Below are 22,025 nucleotides of genomic sequence, written 5' to 3'. Positions count from 1 at the left end.
ATCAATGCAGGAAACAGGCATTGATCCCAAGCCTTCTAATTCCTTAACCCTGCCCAGGCAACAGCTAATGTTAAATGCCACAACCAACCAAATACTTGTAAGTCTCTTAAAATCTCCTCGTTGTGGGCCAGCGCATAATGTATGTTTTAATTTCTGGAAAAAAAAAAGAAAAAAAATGAAGACATTATACTGTGAAATTACGCTACAATCTAAAATGTGACTATTTAGGTCCACTATTTATAATTTTCCATAAATTCAAAATCATACCTTATGGCTTTGGCTCACAGATGTGGTAACTGTACTAGGATGCCTGGACATGCACACACTTAGAAACAGAGGGTTTGATATGCTTAGAACAAGTACTTGGACAAGATACCTGGAAATATTCTTCCTCCAATGACAGATTAAATAACTTGTATTGGTGGATACATGAAAATAACCACATTTCTCCCGTCTTCAGAGAAATACAAACTCAAATTGTTCTGTCCAAATTACATGAAATCACTATTAATGCTAAAAAGCGTGTTAAGGCTTTTGAAGGGCAATGCAAGCAGGGAGTGTTTCATGTTCAGTGACACAATCAAAATCCAGTGGTCTCACAAGAACAACGTGTCCAGATAGTGAATTGGAGAGGTTTGAAGGTTGTAGCAAATGAGACAGCAAGCAGTAGATACATTACAGCATGTGAGAACTATGTCTTTTAATCAATCATATTCTACTGGCTACACCCTTGTCCTGTGTCCATTGTCCTGTCCTGGTCTGTGTTGAGTTCTGCTGGGCTGTCCTTGCTGGTTCTTTGGTCAACTTCCTTCCAGAGAAAATCTAGGATAAACAAACAGGGCATTGACTCTAAACAATCAGAAAATGTCATGTGATGTAAATCATTAAAATGACAACAATAAATAAAAAAAAAATTTTTTACTGCAGCTAGCAAGCCTCAGAAAACATGGATTTAAACTGCATTTCAACCCTGACCAGACTAGGTCAGACTCTCACTAGGTAGGCTATGAGATATTGCATCCGTACTCAAGCTTAATTCTTTGTCCTTCCTTAATTAAAGGGACACCAGGCAACGTTTTTGTGTTAATTAATCATCTTCGTAAGTCGGTATATGGTTAAATGACTCATTACAGGGCGAATGAAGGCTCTCTCGCCCGCCCCTACTGCCTGTAGGAAGAATATCCCACTTGCAAGTTCGGTGTATCCTACCCGCCGACCGAAGCAAGATCAGTTTACAGCACAGAGGCAGGCTAACAAAACGCTAGAGATTGTTGCAAACGTGTGTATAATGGCAGAGCCGGCGAAGAAGCAGCGAAAACGCTTGACGAAAGACGCAAAGAAAAGGAAAAGAGCTTCAGACGAGCGAGGGGGAGTTTCGTAGAGAAAAAACATCAGGCTTGCCTGGTGTCCCTTTAAAATGTGATGGCTAACTGTGAAGCTGATGATAGACTGGGTAATGTTGCCGGCAACACAGGGCAACTAATGAGGGCAACAGACAACTAGCAACTTTGTTAGCAAAATCACTGCTAGTTAGCTAAATCCCATTCAACCTCAATGGAGCAATGGTAGCAAACAGTTTACTGGGAAAAAACAATGTCTTCTTAACCTCAGCACATAAAAATAGATGTTAGTTTTTTTTTAAGGAAAATTACGGTATTTAGCACTTCGAGTCCTATTTCTGGTTTGTTTTGGATGAACTAGAGTGGTGGACACCGAAATTTTGACGATTGGTCCCGTCTCGACTTTTCTGACTCGTTTTGAATCGCCTCTGACTTCTCAGAGTGGCTGCAAACAGGCATACTGTAGGCTACTCAAACATGTCCTAAAACAACCCTTAACGTTCGCTTTCAAAACTGTGCAACTCACCGAGTGGTTAGTGGTGTTTAGTGGACTCAAAGTGCTAAATACCGGAATTTTCCTTTAAGCATTTGGTCAAGTAAAATGTCCATTTTGGGTTTCAACATAAACACTTAAAAAGATATGAGGCCTTTCTTTTCCCTCGCTTCCCATGTGATTCATTGCTAGTAGGGCTGAAACGATTCATCGAGTTACTCGATTACAAAAATTACTCAAGGCAAAAACCCTGCCTCGAAGCCTCGTTAAATTCCTATGACGCGCACTATACGCGCAGGGATCTGATTGTTCCACACGGACAGTTGTTCAGGAAGCACACCACTAGCGCGTGAATCGTGATCTATTCTGAATTTAGCTGGCGCGATTGAGTCAAGATGTCCATAAATGGCAGAGAATGTCTAAAGTTTTCAAGTAAAGTTTTGGGATCATTACTCAAAAAGGAAAAGAACAAGCATCTGAACCGAAAACATCCACTCCATGCTGTTTCACTAAACGTCAATAAAGTAGGCTATCTATCTATCTACGTAGCCTATATTGATGTTGGCTAATTTTAAATCACATACTGTATTTGTAGCGATGTCGTGATATAATGTTTAGCTTTGATGTTTTTAAGTAGTAAACTTATTCACGTTCAATTGCAAGACAGTAGGTTATGCCTAAAAAAGAACCCCTTCTTATACACATGCATGCACCCTCATCTTCCCTCACGCGTGCGCACGCACACACACACGCACACACACACACACACACACACACACACACACACACACACACACACACACACACACACACAGGTTGCTAGGTTACCACAGCAAATAGGCTCACCCCAAAAAAATTTTTTTAGTAGCCTAATGGTAAAAGTATTTGTTAGTAGCCTAATGGTAGGCTATTTTTTAGTAATGGTAAAATTATTTGTTAGTAGCCTAATGGCAAATGCTGCAGGTGTAGAAATCTACATAAAACAGATATTTACTTTGATGTCAGGTCTAGATTACAGCATGAAACTTGTTGTGCATATTAATACATTAAATTGCTTTCCCTCTTCTCCCTCCCAGCACTTCACAACATAGTATGGACAGCTTTGTTCGCCCAGCTAAGTCATGCACAAGAGATTGACATTTTACAGAGAGAGTATTTTGAACATTATTTAATTGTTGGCACTGGCACTTATAAACACTAAATGGGTAAATTGCAATAAATGGGCTTAGTTTTAGAGCCAAATGTTGGAGTTAGAATAAATACCTCTGTGCCAATTGCTTGATCATTTTACAGCAGTGTCATTTTCGTTATGCATTATTTGTTTTGTTTCAAAATACAAAAAAAAAAAAAAAGTTATCCGATTAATCAATCGATAAAGTGCTAGATTAATCGATTACAAAAAGAATCGATAGCTGCAGCCCAAAAAGTGGTCCTGTGATTCATCGTCAATAATAAACAGAATAAATTGAAACGAGTTCTATAAAGCACCACTGTTACAGATAATGTACATGTTAAAGCTGCAGTTGGCAAGTCGGACAGATTGAGGGGACTTAGCCAAAATTTTGAATGTTTACAACCCTCATGCCCCTCCCCCAGTACGACCAAGCATCCTCTCATCGAGTTTGTGCTCGTCAGTGTGCACCAGACTGTGATTGAGTCAGATCTCACACAGCCCTGCTCTGATTGGACCAGAAGAACCGGGAGCTGTGGATTTTTGCAAAACAAATAACAGGCTCTAGGTGGAGGTAGAAGTGTGGGGTTTTTTCTAAAACCGGCTGATTTATGTTGTTCTGTTGGTGCATAGTGTTGGTTTAAGTGAATATGATCAAAATAATCTTGCCAACTGCCGCTTTAACATACGTGTTCGATGTGAGTGACTGACACTTAGCTCCAAATATAAGATATGAATATCAGGCCTAAAGGCCTAATTCTTTCCGTGCTCAGTGTCTCTCAGCCAAGGGGTCCTTGGGCTAAAAAGGTTGAAGACCCCTGCTGTATTGTAATATGCTATAATGTTTAAAATATATGCATCTCAATGTATCAATACTTAAGGTGGCAAGACACTAAGGGCCCCATCTTACACCCAGTGCATCCTGGCTGCAAGCGCGAACCAATCTTGTTCCTATCTTACTCTTAACTCAGTTCACAAGTTCACAAGGTGTCAAATGGACAATGTGCTCCCACAGGTGTGTCAATGAAAAAAAAAAGGTGTGATCAGGTGCATGAACAAAAATTACTATTTTAACATCACTAAAAATGATAACACCACTGACCAAGAAATACCTGGTCTAAAGTGAAAGGCGCATATAATGCACAGCTATTTCAAAGCAGGGGAAATCCAGAAATCAGATTTGATCCTGTTAGTATAGATCTCTGAAGTTTGCCTACAAAAAAGCGGTCATGATTGCTCATATAAAAAGATCTGGGTACTTGTGATTTTTCCTATGGGAAAATAACATGGGGATTTTGAACAATGACACTTGTTAAAACTCTTGTGAAGACGAAGGCAAAGGTTTTGCCTTACAAACTTTTGTTATCTGATTTCAAGTGGGTTTTGTGAACTTCGGTATATTAAGACGTGTAACTTTGATTTTTGCTATGGGAGCTAACTTGCAGTGCAACTTGCAATAATTGCTTAGCTTCCGTTAGCTCCAGGATCTCATTATATGGGGAAAGATATTGGGTCCTTTTATAGGCAAACTTCAGAGGTCTATTATCCAACATAGCACACAAATTACCCTCTGTGTACACAAACTGTCAAAGGACTTATTTTGAACTGCCACCAAAGTTTACAGAAACTTTAGACACACCACCTCAGTGTGGCAAAGCCATAGGCTGAAGAAACATCAGGATGCAAAAGTGTCTGTTGCATTTATTTTTGAATGTAGTGTTCAGAATAAATCTAGATTAAATACAAGACAGGACGTCATGTGTAAGCAGTTTGTTTAACTTAAACATCTGTCCTCATGCTAACTTCACTTTCAAGTCTCGGTTCGCTTGGGCTACACAGGCTTGTCTGAATCACCAGTGTTGCGAGTGGTTATCTAATGTAACCTCTATGTAAATATCATGAGGAATGATTGGAGGATTTGATGCACTTAACTTACTCGCCGACTCAAAAACAATACAATTTCAATATGACTTTGGGTGTTGTGCCTTAACAATGTGCAAGTGAAAGTCATTACTATAGCCTGTGATATTAGGCTACTGATTAAGTGAAGCAACAGCCCTTAATTACACTGTGAATTCCACAACCACAAAGACCTTATATCTTCCAATGCTAATCTTTTAATTGTGCCCAAAGTGCTCCACAAGCAAGGTGGAGAAGCTGCTTTTATCCATTATGCACCAAAGCTATGGAACACTCTGCACACCAGACAGGCAAGTTCAGTTAATATCTTTAAAAAAAGTCCTGAAAATACCTGTATGAGAGCATTTAGTCAACTCATTTTTTTTTTTTATATCTCTTAGCCTATTTCTTCACACTATTTTACATTCTACTGCTGCTATTTACAGCATCTTCCTAAATTCACTACACTAGTTGTATTGTGTTGTTGTATCTGTCTCCTTACCACCCTGTGAATCTTGACTTAATTCTAAATCTCTGTTTTAATTATTTTGTTTGTTTGCATTATTTTTCTTTCTTTGCGCATTGTGTTAAGTGCTCCAAATATAAATCACTTTGAGCTGCATTCTGTGTATGAGAAAGGTGCTATACAAATAAATCTTATTATTATTGTTATCACAACGGGTCTCAATGTCTCTACAGCTGTTAAAGAGCTTGCCATACCAGATAAGTGCTCTCTTTGAGCAAGCACTTTCACAGATGTCAAGTCAACTATCAGACTCAGGGGACTTGGTGAAGAACTTTAATTAAAAAATGGCAAATATTATGGATGACATTGTTAACTTTCTTGAATTAAAATTCAAATTAAATTAAACTGACAAAATCTGACTCAACTATCTTCTCAACTACTAACTCATTTAGAACTTCTAGATAAAAAGAGAGGGAAACTTAACTTGATGTCAGAGTTCAGCCTGATAGAAAAAAAAAAAGACTGTCCTGAATCTCAGCTCTTCTACATGTGGCTTAAACACTCTGCACAAGTCCCTGAAAACAGCTGTTTTAGTAGTCTTTAAACAACTAACCATGGGCATTTTGATTACTTTCAGTCTGGTTTTCAGGCAAATCACAGCACTGACACAGCTCTTATTAAGGTTTTAAATGACATATGCCTCAATACAGGTGCAGGCAAAACATCAGTCCTAGTGCAACTGGACCTTAGTGCAGCATTTGACACTGTCACAACATATTACTGCACAGACTAGAACACTGGGTTGGATTTATAGGTATAGTTATCAACTGACTATTATTCAACCTCTATATGCTCCCACTTGGAGAAATAATCAAAATGTACTTCATTTGCTTCATTCTCTCTCATCAAAACATACAGCTGTTCTAAAAGGATGAGCAACACAGAATACTGAACCAAAACCATATAAATGAGTGACAATGGGTTTGGCAGTTAATTCAATGGTTTTGGTTCAGTATTCTGTTTATACTGCAGTATGTTTGGATGAGGAAGAATGAAGCATACACTGAAAAGTGCACCCTGTCTAAACTGATGCAGGGCAATAACTAGGTAATACTCTAGGCCTATTTTGCTTCCTCTGGCACTGATAATCAGCTGCATATAAAGGGGCAGGTAGAGTCATTCATATATTTGGAAATCTTTGGAGAAAACATCACACTGTCCATAGAAACCAATAGAAATGTAAAGTGAGTAAACTTGAGTCTATTGTTCATTAGAAATGGACTGATATTACTCAGAAATACTACCACAGCTGATGTTTGACTACCCATAACCTTAGCACTGGATTTTAACAAAGAAAAGTGTGCTTTTCAGACACTTTTTGTGAAGGGTGACTTTTGACCGTCCCAGTTTGACAGTATTCACTTCCTGCAGCATTTTGGTGATATTTTGTGTTGAATGCGTGTTGATATTTTGTGGGTAATTCCCTTTGGTGAAGTCTGCACCGATGCAGACTCACGAAAAGGGCTCGGTAAGTGTGTACTCAAACACTCACACCCTTTGAAATCGACATTGGGACAGCCCTAAGCCCTTACGAAGTCTGTGAGTGAGTCTGGACTTTGGGATAGGTAGATAGATACCACTTAGCTGGCTTTACCACACATACACACTGCACATGCACTCCCATTTTCGTTGTGACATTCCATTCTCAAACTTTTGAGTAATGGATATGGCTGCAAAAATATTCCGGACTACACCGCACGGTATGAACGTTACATTTCAGATTCATGCAGAAATACGTGTGTGGACCATCAGTGGTAATGTCACTGCCTGACAATTATTAACTGCGCATTCAAAACTAGAGCTGTCAACTGAAATATCTGACATACAAGAAAGAGTGCCAGAGTTTACTGCCTTGAAATATAACAGTTATTATTATCATAGTTATTCAGAAAGCCATCTCGGTCATAGGGGGTGGAATTCAGTTGGACACATGGCGGATGATGGCAGAGAGGACGATGCTTCACAAGCTGAGCATCCTGAACAACGCCTCATCTCCCATAAATGATAGGCTTGTTGAGCTGAAGAGTACTTTCAGTGGGAGGCTAATCTTCCCCAAATGTTCCTCTGAGACACAGTAGGTCACTCCTTCAAATGGCCATCATGTCTTCATCACTTTGCCACAGTGATATGGCTGTTTGTGGCTGATGTGACACTTTTATGTTAATACAATGTTTGTGTTTATTTACATGCACAGGATGGTGCTGTTGTGAGTCAAATTTCCTTCGGCATGAATAAAGTATTTCTTAAGACTTTTTTCAACACATAATGCACCTGGCACTAATAATAATCAGACATCTAAATCTCTAAGTACATCTACCTCATCAGCAGAGACCTGTTCCCTCTCCAAGATATCTGCTCCAGGGATACGGGCATCCAATTCAGATGACTCCACCTCTGTAAGGATATCCATTGGGGCTTCTGCGATGGCGCGTATGGTTTGGTCCTCTAGAGCCAGTGCGGTGTCAAAGAGCAGTGGGGAGGGAGGACACTGCAGGCCATCTCCAACCACATCCAAATCCTATAAGGCATGGGGTGGGGGTTGTTAATGTTCTGTTGACTTAAAAGCTTTGGCAGGGTAACCAGCAGCTCAGTCTTTGAGAGGTTAAAGGAGAAGTTTGGTATTTTTCAACCTAGGGACAATATTTGAGGGCCTAGCAGCAAATGCACCCAAATTGTTTATATATTTTCTTATTATTATTATTCATCTTCTTTCCTCCGTAACGGCAGCCTATAGAACCTTAGATGAAAAAGTTGTGAAATTTGGTAGACTGATTGGGGACAGTCCCCCGATTCATTTCACAACGTTTTATATCTACACTTCAAGCGCTCTAGCACCACATGTGGGTCAAAGTTGTAGTGGAATTCATGTTTGTAACTTTTGAACCGTATGCCCGATTTCAATTACTGCCAAATAGGATTTCCTGCCATATTGGATTTTTATCAAAAACACAAAAGCTTTCACACATTGTGTCACAAAGTCACACATTGTGTCCATTCTTCACAAAATTTGTCACATGATACTTCAGACCAAGCCTCACAAAAGCTTCACATTTATGCAGGCGTTCACTTAATACAGCCAGTCAAAATTGACAGCAAAGCAGTCAAGCAGGAAGTGAGATAATCTCTCAGCCAATATATGGCCAACTGCCATGAAATTTGCTGTAATCCATTAAGGAGGAGGCTCAATAAATGTTATGACTTGACCACTATGGGGGCGCTATAATCACAGGAAGTATAGTCATATAGTTTAGCAATGCTTTCACATATAAAAACTAAAGTCGGTACATGGGGCCAGGACGCAATAAGAAGGAGACTCAAGAAATCTGGTGACTTTTGACTACTATCGGGGCGCTATAATCACAGGAAATGAGTTCATATCTCGCCAATGCTTTCACTTATCAAAACCTAGGGGGGCACTATAATTAACAACACGTACTGATGAACACATTCTGAGGACTTACAATTAGGGTTGCAAAATTCCGGGAATTTTCAAAGGTGGAAACTTTCCATGGGAATTAACAGGAATATATGGGAATTAACAGGAATAAACGGGAATTAATGGGAATAAACTGGGAATTTTTAATATGGCAAGTTAGTCTATAACAGGGAACTTAAATGTAGTGGACAAAACCCCCCATCTTGCAGTCTAATATTAGTTAAAACAACCCGATTTAATGCAATTTCAGTCAATATCTTACCCTGCACATATGTCGATCACATGCAATCGGCATAGGCTGCTAGAAACCTATGGTTCGTTCATATGCATGGGGAAAAAATGTTCCAACCAATCGGATTTTGTTGTTGAGTGGTGTTGTGTAACTTGGGCAGTTCAGTGTGGCTAGTTTAAGCACGCTAGTAAACCATAGGCAGAGAATGGGATTTCTGCTAGCATGCTAGCTAGCTTTGTATGCCAAGTTAAACGAAATACAAACATACAAATCATATTGCTTATTACGAAACAAAACGTTAATGTTTGTATATGAAACAGTTTGTATGAATTACCCAAAATTCCCAGTTCATTCCCGTAAATTCCCATCAATTCCCATAATTTCCTTTAATTCCATTAAAGTTTCCAATTTGGAATATTTCCAAAATTCCCCAGCTTAACTTCCCATGGTAAGTTTCCGGACATTTTCCGCCCCTTTGCAACCCTACTTACAATACATTTGGTTTGACCACTAGGGGCACTATAATTAGCAACACTTTCTCGTATCGACACCAAACTTGGTACATGGACTCATGAACAAATCATGAGAATGTGGGTCAAACAAATTTGAGATGACCTGTGACCACTATGGGTTATAATGTAACAACACTGCATTGCCATTAGAACTCCTGCTCAACAGCTATATTTCTTATTATAACATAAAGCTCATTTGCCATTGAACCGTACAGTAAAAAGTTGGGAAAATTGGCACATTGATTCAATGTGTCAAATTTTGCATTACATCTATGCGCTTAACGTTTCAACCGTACACATGGGGGTATATTTGGAATCCTTGGATGAAGCCGAACTCAACGCACCCCATGATGTCAATATCCGCCATGTTGGACCTTCCGCCATATTGGATTTAATCAAAAACACCTAAAAGTTTTCACAGGTCAAAGTTTACCCAATTTTCACTGGGTAAACGCAGATGATAGTCAGACCATGACTCATAAACGCATTGCTTTTTGGAGCCATATCCAAAACCAGTCGCACGTCACGACCAATCGAGTTTGGCAAACAGGAAGTAGCCTCACAATTCGGCAACGCTTTAACATATAGTAACCAAAGTCGGTATATGGGGTCAGGACCCAATAAGGAGGAGGCTCAATAAATGTTATGACTTTTGACCACTATGGGGGCGCTATAATCACAGAAAGTATAGTCATATTTCAGCTTTGACATAAAAACCAAAGTCAGTACATGACACGCACACACAGGGATAATGCTTTGTAATGTACTCCGTGAGGTGCTAGCTGTAGCTTTTCTCCTAGACAATGTAGTGATAGTTTTGGCTTTGGTATTGTTCCGTTGTTTGTTTCCCGAACGCATTACACAATAGTGAAAAGAAAAAGTACCAGGCGTCATGGATGGGCAGTGACAAGGACAGTAATGGAGAGAATCTCTTCACTAAGTCAGTGGACCGTCTAAATGAATTTGAAACCATTATTTTAAGGCAAAGTTGCTACATAACGTTGCTTTAACCGAGAGAGAGAAATTGGATGTTGCTTTAACCATGCTCCTTATTCCTTGCAAAATACAGAAATAATGCACCACTTTTTTGCAATAAAGGGGGCTGTGATATTTGTTTGCCAGACTGATAAATCAGGATTGGGAAGTGATGGAAATTGGATGGATCAGAATGTATTGTTCTCTTACTTGGATTATGATTAGCAAATGCACATTTTCCAAGTCTCTGAAACTTTTAATCTATTGGCCAAGTTTAATAGCCTGGCGAGCCAGACCCACATTAAAATGTAGGGTCTGGGCACTCACCGTTCGCAGTGCTCAGTCCGAGGGGCGGGATAATCAGTTGTCTTTCAAATTCCCTCTGCACGCAATAGGACGCAATAGGATATTTGTTTTCAAGTAGCAGGGAATTCAAGCCAAACCGTTGCAACTCTGCCATTAATCATTATGTTAAGCCCACCAAACGACTCTATACACGATTTCAATGCCTGATTAAGTTTCGATTTCTGGAGCTCACAAGCCAACGGAGAGTTGCTAGACTAGCCCTGGCAGCAAATGTAATTTGCTGCCGCTAGGGGCGCGTCTAGATTTCTAGGCTACAAGTTTAAGACAACCTAGCAAAAGAAAAGCAGGAGCAGCCCCATAAATTGGATCCACTCCAGAAATTCCTGGGTGGCTTGTTGGCCCATGCTACCCCTTTCCACCGTTTTCATAAAAATCAGGCTGGCAGCTGATCCAAACAAACAAGCTAAAAAACATCACCTCCTTGCTACAGGTAGCGATATGTAATGCTGGTACATAAAACGATGTAAGGTTGTTATGGCAGCGAAGGGATTGTATTTAACTAAGTGGGGTTAAATTAATATATCAGGGCTTAATGCTTATGCAAGCACAATATTTTTTAATGAGAAACCTAGTCATTTATAACCTAGGCCCTATTTATAGATGTTTAGCTCCAAACTTTCAGTAGGGACCAAATGAATGAATTGATACAATATCAAAAGCATGCTATCTAGGGGCAAATAAAATGGACTGCTTTTCCACCACTGACTAGACTCAACATTACAAAGTGTCGTCCAACATGGACAGGAACTTTAGGGGGAAACCCCTATGCCCTTTACCTCAGTGTATTTAAAGAAACTATACAAACAAGAGTTTGTATCATCAGTGACCCATCGGTCTTCCTCCGGTCTAAAGTGTCAATCCAGAGAAAGTCTAGTCAATTTCATGGAGAAGATGCAGTTGTGTGAAGTCCATTTCCAAAAGTAATGGCTAAGCATGGAACTGATTATGACCATATAAGGCAACATGGAAAAGATCCCTACTGTGATAGACCTGTGCCAGTAGTGGAATACAAGAAACAAGCAAAAAGACTCAATTTGACACTTGACTGGAAGACGACAAAGGTAGGTCACTGACTATACAAACACTCAGATTTAATGACGTGTTTACAACCACGGTAGTGAGCCGTTTATAGCTGGTAAGAAATAAGTCCAATACTAGCAACACAATGCTGGTTACAAGCCAAAGATAGCTGAATTGATAATGTCAACATCTCAAATCACAAATGACAATTAATGAGCCAAACTATTTCAATGGAGTATAAGGTTTAGGCATGTGGAACAATGTTGTGTGTACGTACATCACTGAACTCGAGGGGCAAATTTTCTGTTGGCTGTAGCTCAGCAGTACTCAGATACAGCTCGGAAGGTGTGGGAAGCAATGGTGACTGTGTCAGTGGTGCCTCTTCAGGACGGTACATGGGTGGTGGAAGGGATGAATGCAGTGGACAATGAGGTTCCTCAGATTGACCCATGTGAACTGGGCGATCACATGGCATATCCTTCAGACCTGGGCACATCCTAAATAGAACCTGGCTGCTGTCTTGATAAATATCTACAGCCTGGGAGTTAAGGAGCACCAAAGTATTTGAATCCAAATTGAAACAGAAATTGTTCATATTGAAACATAACAGCATACAAGGCCACAACACAAACTATTAAGAGACACTAATACCTTATCTTAACATTTCCTTAACAATCCATTATCATTTAACATAACATTATATCTTAACATGCATCACATACATCTTAACATGTATCACATTATGTACTCATAATTTGCTGGGCTGTGGATTAAAGATGATCACAGCAGTAGTGTAATTTTCATAAAGCCGTTTTAATGAAAGTTCGTTCATGTTTTCAGACAAGTACTTCATAATCATTTATTGCTTGCATCTTCTTGTAATATATGGGCTAAGAGGGGAACATGCGCACACACCCCCCACCACCACCTAGACTTAATTGTAGCCCTGGTCCCAGAGTTCAAGAAAAATCATGTTAACAAGAAATTAACTCATTCCCACTGTATCTGGTTGACCACTTTCTGACCGTCTGTTACCAAGTGGTGGAAAAATATCGATTTTAAGACAAATGAGTGATGAAATTGGCCATTGCTTATGCATAAAGTGGTCAATATTGAGCAAGTTGGGTATCAACACAAAGTATTTGACATGTTATATCATAATCTAAAGTTCAATTATGTATTACACCATGTTACTTTGTTTCTCTATGCCCCCACATGACAAAAATGTGTGATGGACTTTCAAAACTCATTTTATGGATTTAGGTGAAAAAAGTGTGCACCTAATACATTTTGGTCTGTACCATAAAGGAAAACTGATTCAATAATATAAACCATAAATTTTCTGAACGCTTATACCCTCAGCTTATTTTCTGAAAGATTATACCATAGCCCTATAAAAAATAGCCCATTGTTCTTTTTTTGATGCAATGACAAAACTTTCAAATATTAATAATAAAAAAAAAAAAATACAAGTTCAATTTGGATATGGCTAATACCTCTGAAATGGTCCCATCTCCGAAGGTTTTAGCCAAAAGGATACGAGACACACAATGTCTGGTCATGGGGAGACACTGATTGGAGCAGCGTGTGCCCTCTACAAAGGAGATACACCTTTGACTGAGGCGAAGACAGTGAGCCTAAGGGACAGAAGACATTCACACACACACAGTATCACTAAACTAAATACAATATATGTGTCAGATTTAAAAAAAATAATAATATTATCCAGGGCTCAGCCCTGGCACATAAGCCTGCTCGTTTGTGTCCGGATGTGCCTGCTTGCAGTCAGTTGCCTACTGGAAATAGGTCACATAAAATGTGATGAAAGTGATGTTTTTGAAAACATCATATTTCTGACAATAAATAAAAGATTTTTGAAATGGCATGAATTATGATCATCAGCTTCGCATAATGACAAAACAAAGAGGTCCATCTAGGTAGGCCTAGGCTTTATTTCAAAATGAATTCAAAATTTTGATTGAATTCATTCAATATTACAACAATTAAAAAAGCTTGTGTGTAAACGATATGCGGTTCGAACCCGAAATTGCGACACTCATATCCACGAACCTGTGTCGCGGTGTCAAAAGGCAGAACCGACACACATATCCCACTTTACTTACCGGTAGCCTACGTTGTCCAAAAATGAATAAATAAATAAATTTCATATTTCATAAACTCTTGTTGCTTTCATTATAGACTGTGTTCAACTTTATCAAACAGTATATAAGTAAACCCCCTCTCCTTGCTCCACTCTCTCTCGCTCCCTTCTCCCTCTTCCGCTTGCTCGCTCGTTGGACACGCATGACTCGGCCAACACAATCCAAATAAAACATTCGCAATTGTGAAAGCAAGGACGCATAGAAGACGACTAGCTAAATTACTATAAAATCCACTTAGCATGATTAGCATGCTGCACATATTTGTTTAAAACTCTTGCATTGAAGTTGACTGATCATCTCAATACCAATGTTTCCCAAAAGGGCCTGTCCCAAGGATCACCTTGAAGCATCACCTTGAAACTTAAATACACATGGGGAAACTGAACAGTCCAATCAGTAGACTGTGATAAGCTAGCCAACTATGCTACTTTGTTTACAATATGTCCAGGCTTCAACCAGACAATTAAAGAGGTAGAGTTGTAATAGAAATAGTAGGCCTAGGCTAATCTGCATAAAGTGTGCCGTCATAAATATCAGATATTCAGTATTCTCTCGGTTCATATTAGGATATAAAATAATACAGATATCTTTTTATTAGTGGGTTTGATCCAGCAAGGCCACTATTGTTCTTCTTAAGTTTTCTTCTTCTTCTTATTATTATTTATTATTCCTGTTCACCCACTTTTTGTACCAACTACTGCTCCTAGAGCGTTTGAGCTATCGACGCGGTTCAAACTCCATAAAAAAAAAAAATTCAGGCCCGAACCGGTGTAGAGCGCGTGTTACTTTCGTGTCGCTGGTCCTTGTCGTTTTCGCGTTATTTCCGTTTTTCGGCCCCATTGAAATGAATGGCGGAATGTTGGCAGGATTCTAATTCCGATTGTGACATCACAGCTCTAATTGTTTAAGCTTGCACCTGGAAGAGTTCTAAGCCATCTGGCACTGTCTAATGGGCTGGGCTGTCTGTGTATATGAAGGTGGGTGCATGTAACTTTTGACCCGTATGTCTGATTTTCATAAATGAGGTACCGTTGGAATCCTTGGATGAGGCCGAGTTCGATGCCCCTGATCAAACCCACTCTTGCAGTTCCTCTGAACCACAATTCTAGTTGTATATTATCCTGTGGTGTTCTAAGGTAGGCTATTAAAATGTTATTTAATAAAATGTCTAGCCCCCCCCCCCCTCCAAAAAAGAAAAAGAAATATTGAGGTATTGTATCGAACCGTGGGTCAAAAATCGTGATACAAACCGAATTGTGAGGTTAGTGTATTGTTACAGCCCTAGTGTGCCGTCTTAATTGAAACAAGCTTCGCACACACATGATAACCTATGTTTGGAGCAAAGAGAATAGACATCAACATAAGGACAGGCCTACATTATCACTGCAAAAAATTAAATCTAACCAAGTGTTATTAATCTTATAATAAGTTCAAAAAATCGAATTGGTAGTGTGTTAAGTATGAAAAGACTTACCTAGTGCTCTCTCGAAAGATAATTTTGACTTAATTTAAGAAGACTTTCACTTATTTTAAGAAGTCTTATGAAGACAAATTTATTTAACGCACTGGCAGACAAATTTGCCTTTTTTTAGGACAAACTTGCTTAATGCAATGGCAGAAAAATGTGCTTGTTTTCAGTATGAGATGTCTTAAAATAAGTCACATTTTTCTTAAATTAATTCAAATGATTTCACGAGAAAGGCCCCAGCTGTGGTGCAACTGGCTGGGGCACCTGCACCGTACACCGGCGACCCGGGTTCGATTCCCGCCCCGTGGTCCTTTCCGGATCCCACCCCTGCTCTCTCTCCTATTCAGTTCCTGTCACTCTCCACTGTCCTATCATTAAAAGGTAAAAAAAGCCCCCCAAAAAAATATACTAAAAAAAAAAATATATATTTCACGAGAAAGAGCTAGGTAAGTCTCTTCATACTGAAAACAATACAAACTAGTTTTTTTATCTTGATATATGATTAATAATCTTGGTTAGATTTTATTAGATAAGCCATTTTTGCAGTGTAGAAGATGATTGGTGTAAACTTTGTCATGACATGACAAGCAGTTCTGGCGCTTAAGAACGCAACGTTCCATTCAGTCATATAAATCATTTACAGAGGGTCCCCGTTAAAAATTGACACTTCATTCACGATAATGGTGATTCACGCAGCTGGGTGACATGTAAGTACAACTGCAGCCGCTTGGGGGCAGCATAGTCCGCTGTGGCGTTCAACGGTCGAACTGGACGGCGCATTCGACAGCAAGGGCTGTGATTGGCCGAGTTTTCAGTGCGTTTCTCTGTTTTTAGCAGCCCCTGCAACATGCTAATCCACTGTAGCCTAAGCTTTGTACATAATGTTAAACATAGTTTTGGATTCAGTGGCAAGATTTCTTGATTGTATAGTGCCTGTCTCTCAGTAATGTTTTAAAATGAGAGCTTCGTCAGCTGGCAGTAGGCTACTTTGTCGGTAGTCATGAGAAGTTCGCTTGCTAACAGAACATAAAAATGCTGCCCAGAAACCTTGTGAATAGTTCTGACACTAACGAGGTTGAAATATAGCCTTTGCCTACAGCATCTCCTTAACAGTAAAGTTAACAAAATGACAGCATTCATATGACAAAGGAAAACGAATCCGGTCACTCAAGACTGTGCCGCAGCCGTGGGGCAGAAGACGCTTGGTGGCCGTCCACAACGTTATAAACTTAACCTAAATAGTCGGCTGCTGTAAGCTACAATCGGATTTTATTGTATACCCCTGTTGTCTGAATGATGATAACATCTCATTTCCGACTATATTTCAAAGTGTGCCGTTCATTTGCATTATTAACATAACATCGTATATTGTCATTTTTGGCGAAGACATGCATTCCGTTAGGGATATTGAACATATTTAACATTCTCTAACCATCGTGATTTCGAATTGGTGCAGTTGTCAGCACAAAAACTCATTTTATTCTTTTGCTCTTTTGCATTGCTCTATGCTGTTCTATGGTGCTTTCTGCCTCTTGGTTGCGCACGCATGTTTTCGTGGCGTTTCATAGAAATCCATATATAATGAGCGCATAAAACGACTTGTTGACGTTTTGGGACATTAATCTACATGTAGGCTACGTTAAGCTTTAAGGATTGTATGTCCTTAATTTATTTATATAGGCCTATTTAGGCTACTTGCGCAAACCCTGGATACTTTTATTGCCACACAACAATATTGGTGGTATTTGTTACATTAGCTTCAAAAGGCACCGCTTCAGAAAGCTGCACTGCTTGTGAAAGAAGGGGGTGGGGGAGGGGAGCTTGCAGCCAAGTGTCGGAAAAATGCATAGCCTACAACACAGAACCCGCTTCTCGCATTAGTCACTGACAGTAGACACGCTTCCAGCCTAATGACTTTCACACATTTTGAATGATTTACAGCAGGGGTCTCAAACACCCGGCCCGCGTCCTGCCCAATTCCGGCCCGCGACGTATGACAAAATAATAATGTAATCCGGCCCTTGAGGCTATTAATTGCGACAAACAACGATACTGCTTAAAATAGACGATAGATCCAGGTACGGTGACAAATCTCATTTGTAGGCCTACTCTACTCTTCAAACCCAAAATCGCTGCGCAAAGTTTTCAGGAAATACTTGTATTACACGCGAGAAACACAAAGACGTGCATATGTAATGACGCGGAAGCGATGCAGGCCATAGTGTTGCAGAAATTGAAGCAGAAATTAAGCAGAAATAGGCCTACACCAAATGTTGAAAAACGTTCACGTGTGATGAAGTCTTAGGTAAGCTATGTTATTCACCTATTCTAATTCTGAAGAAGAATATCCTTTTGGAGATTATGATCGATCGTCTATGACAGTGATAGTCACGGTGCGTCTCTGAATGGAGGTGCGTGTATACAACGGTGTCCACTAAGCATACCATGCTTGTTTCGACCCTCTGCCCCATAGCTTGGAGGTTGCAGTGGTAATCGTGATGATAGTGTCCGTAATGGATGTGGTACAGACAGCAGGGCTAGTAGAAATAGGGCTCTAAAGAACTACAAAGTCACCCGCAATATGATGCGAACTTCTGGGTACTGCAGAAAATATTTCTTAACTTCAAAAACTCAGTGTCTAAAACTCGGTGTCATTCAGACTCAACCCTCTTGACGTTTGGTGATTAATTGACAGCTGTTTTGGGACACGTTAAACTTTCTTTATAATGAGCGCATAAAACGACTTGTTGTTTGGGACATTAAGCTACGTTAAGCTTTTTCACGTTAAGGATTGTATGTCCTTAATTTATTTATATATTTAGGCTACTTGCGCAAACCCTGGATACTTTTATTGCCACACAACAATATTGGTGGTATTTGTTACATTAGCTTCAAAAGGCACCGCTTCAGAAAGCTGCACTGCTTGTGAAAGAAGGGGGTGGGGGAGGGGAGCTTGCAGCCAAGTGTCGGAAAAATGCATAGCCTACAACACAGAACCCGCTTCTCGCATTAGTCACTGACAGTAGACACGCTTCCAGCCTAATGACTTTCACACATTTTGAATGTCTTTCTATAGGCTAAGCATATAATGGAGATAGAGTAGAAAACTGGATTTAACTAAACAAATGTAACTAAGTAAACTGATTGTTTACTCTACAGTAGGCTATGTTCCCCCTCTCAGGCTGTAGTACAGTAGGCCTATTGAAAGTAGGCTAATGAGCTCAATAGACACGTTAGCGCTTCCATTAGGAAACTTTCGTTGCAGACTTTCACAACTGATTGTTTAGCCTACAGTAGCCTACTGTAGGCCTACTCTACAGTAGCCTAGGCTATAGGTTATGTTCCCCCTCTCAGGCTGTACAGTAGGCCTATTGAAAGTAGACTAATGAGCTTAGACACATTAGCGCTTCCAGCCTAATGACTTTCACACATGAATGATTTACAGTAGACACATTAGCGCTCCACGCAGTGGCGTAACTAGGCCTAGTAGGTGCAGCAAGTGCAGTCGCACCAGGGCCTATGACCTCCGTCGCTACCCCCGCAATGCAATTGCTGGACAATTCTATACCGGTCCTTTCTGACTACCTGCGTGCCTTTGACCAGGCCAAGGCTACAGCGCAGACACTCGCAAATAAATGGGGGTTCAGAGTACATTTGAAAATGTGAAGAGTGAAGCGTCACTTTGACGAACTATTGGAAGATAAACGCTTAACCGATGCAGAGAGATACTTAAAAGTGCAGGTATTTAATGCAACTCTGGACATCATAATCAGTCAGCTCTCCCAAAGATGTGCAAGCATGCGGGAAACTTGTTATGTGTTTGAGTCTTTACGTCCTATGATCCTTCAACTCGCCGGTGATGATTAACTGCTTGAAAAGGCAGTAGCCTACGTTTGTCAGACCATTATAGCATGGACATTGCACCGGCATTCCCAACACAACTCCTCTCATTTAGGTCTTGCTTTAAAGCAGAGATTTCACAGAAGTCATCTATTTTTCAACTTGCCAAAAGGCTGGTGGTAGATTATGACAGTGTAACATCCACATTCGGGGAAGTGTGTACTGCTCTCATGTTGTTTCTACATTGCCTATGACTGTGGCAACAGCTGAGCGATCTTTTTCCAAATGTTCAACAATTGCTGGTGTACAGGCTATAATCAATTAGCTAAATCATTTGTCCAGCTGTTTAAACATTTTTTCGTGTTACATTCAAACGCAAAAGGTGCTTTGATATATTTTGTTTAAACGTTGGCAAGCAGGCATGCTGCGGTTGCAATGAATGAGGATAATTGGTTTTATCTGCGGTGTTATTTTTTTGCATTTTGAATATGACTCGCTCCAGCACGTCTACTTTTTTGCACGGTGCTTTCTTAAAGGAGCTGCTCCATCTTACAACAATTGCATCTACATTTTCATATTAGAATGTTTTGTCAAGTGTAAGCTTAAACTACCGTGATCAAATGAAGTTTCCGTGCCCCCGCTGAAAGTCTCTTATGCTCTTATCGTTACACTATCAAATCTATAAGTAACCGTGACAAATAGGGTATAAGATATATAAACTCACGCTATTGTATTATCATATATGTTTGGTAATGGCTCAGCTTTCTCTGATTGTTCTACTGACTTGGAAACTGCATCATGGAAGCAGTAAGTCAAGTCGCATCAAAAATAGTAGTGGCAGAACTCCAAAGTGACACCTTGTGGTTGTTTGTGTCAACTGCCGTTTGTGCCATTTCTGCTGAGAAAATGGGGATCGTGATTCCTGAAGGAACCCGTCCAAACTTAACGGGGACCCACTGTAAGCGTAGTGCTAGTCATGAACAGAAAACAGCAGCTTAATATTTTTCAGGTGTTTAACAGTAAAAGGCGCACTTCTTGGCAGTTATGCTGACGGCAGTGAGATTAGGCATTGCATCCTACAGTCACTCTGTTTGGAACATCGCAGTTCGGGTTTCAAGATTGATAAGATTCAGTTAATTTATTTATTTATTTAAGGTTTATTTAGACATGGACAGTGCACATTAATGAACATAAAAATGTAAATGCGCCAGAATTAGCCAAAATGGCTACTTGCATCTGTTGTCAATGGGCTGATGTTAACAGGCCAGATGTGCCTAAAAGAAACTCTACACCATAGGTTCTCAAAGTGCGGCCCGGGGGCCAATGGAGGCCCGCGGAAACATTTCTGGCGGCCCACGAGAACATCTGACAACATCTGTGAAACTGTTAAAACTGTACAACTGTACGGTGTGATTTGAAAAGAATGAATCTCCGTTTAGTGGTTTTTCGCGGCCGTCAGGTTTTCCTGTGGTGCTTTGGTAGCTGGAATTGGCCCTGAATAAGGCCTATGCTGATAAGAAGCAAGGCACACTGAGAGTTTGTACTTGAAATGGACTGCAACCAGAACTGTTATATCCCAAATTTGTCTGTTGAGGGTAGAGAACCGCAGGGATTGTGTGTGCATTTTAGCCAGGTAGCCTCAGTTATGAATTAAAATCTGTTTAATGCAATAAATATAAACTGAAGAGATGCAAGCTAGTCATTAAAATGATTACAAATGGGATTTTTTTTCCAGGTTTTCTTTTTTTTTTTCTCTCCCCCCACCCCTTTAGCGGCCCTCAGTTCAATGTTGGGTTCCTGAATTGGCCCTCACCAATCAAAACTTTGAGAACCCCTGCTCTACACACATCATTGCAGACCTAAAAGATAAAACAACACTTTACACATAAGATTTACTATAAAAAATACAAACAAGTGAAAATAAGCTTAACCTATCATAATAAAATGAGGGAAAGTAAAGAAAAGAAAAGAAGAGAGCGCATGGGGCATGGATGGTAAGTGTGCAGTCGCCTGGTAAAGCTGGCAAGCAGAGTCAATAGCGGTGTGTTATTGTGGTTTTTTTGTTCAATGTTGACAGGTCTAGTTGCTGATTAGCCACTTCTTTAGGTTGGATTTGAATATGTCATAAGTTTTCATGTCTCTAATATAGGATGGAATTGTGTTCCAGTCATGTGCAGCTCTAATAGAAAAAGCAGATTTGCCAAAACTACTTTTTCTCAGTTGAATTACAGTGTCTCCTCTAACTGCGCTACGTATAGATCTGTAAGTGGGTGGATTTGTTTTTACAAAATGATTTAGAACTGGACGAGCCAGTCCATTGATAATCTTATACACTAAACAGGAGTTAGTGTATTTCACCAGATATTCCCAACTTAATGTTATAGTTTTAAAAAATGTAAGATTCTGTTTGTTTAGTGGATAGAGGTATAGGAAGTGGTAGAGTGGATAGAGGTATAGGAAGTGGTACCTGACTGAGACCAGGTTGTTAAACAATATGCAATGTGGGAGAAGATCATTGAGTTGACATACAGTTGCGTATGTGTCTGAAGTTTGCCAGATTGAACTTGACTCGTTGACAAACCTTT

General features: G+C 39.9%; 1 protein-coding gene across 2 annotated transcripts in view; it reads right to left on the bottom strand.

Moving 5' to 3' along the window:
* Positions 1–22,025, bottom strand: part of kansl2 (KAT8 regulatory NSL complex subunit 2) — a 56,517-nt gene continuing 34,492 nt past the window's right edge. The window contains exons 7-10 of one of the 2 annotated variants that reach the window (XM_042098232.1): positions 13,511–13,607; positions 12,248–12,501; positions 7,747–7,947; positions 1–822 (exon numbers count right to left, since the gene is read on the bottom strand). In XM_042098232.1, the coding sequence (XP_041954166.1) occupies positions 709–822; positions 7,747–7,947; positions 12,248–12,501; positions 13,511–13,607 (666 nt within the window). In that variant the 3' untranslated portion in view covers positions 1–708. The remainder of the gene's footprint in view (positions 823–7,746; positions 7,948–12,247; positions 12,502–13,510; positions 13,608–22,025) is intronic. The other variant, XM_042098233.1, reaches the window with a different exon arrangement.

The sequence above is a fragment of the Alosa sapidissima genome, chromosome 7 (genome assembly GCF_018492685.1).
Source record: "Alosa sapidissima isolate fAloSap1 chromosome 7, fAloSap1.pri, whole genome shotgun sequence".
NCBI classification, from domain to species: Eukaryota; Metazoa; Chordata; class Actinopteri; order Clupeiformes; family Clupeidae; genus Alosa; species Alosa sapidissima.
Note: the sequence above shows the minus strand (reverse complement) of the source record. Positions and strands in the feature narration are given on the sequence as shown.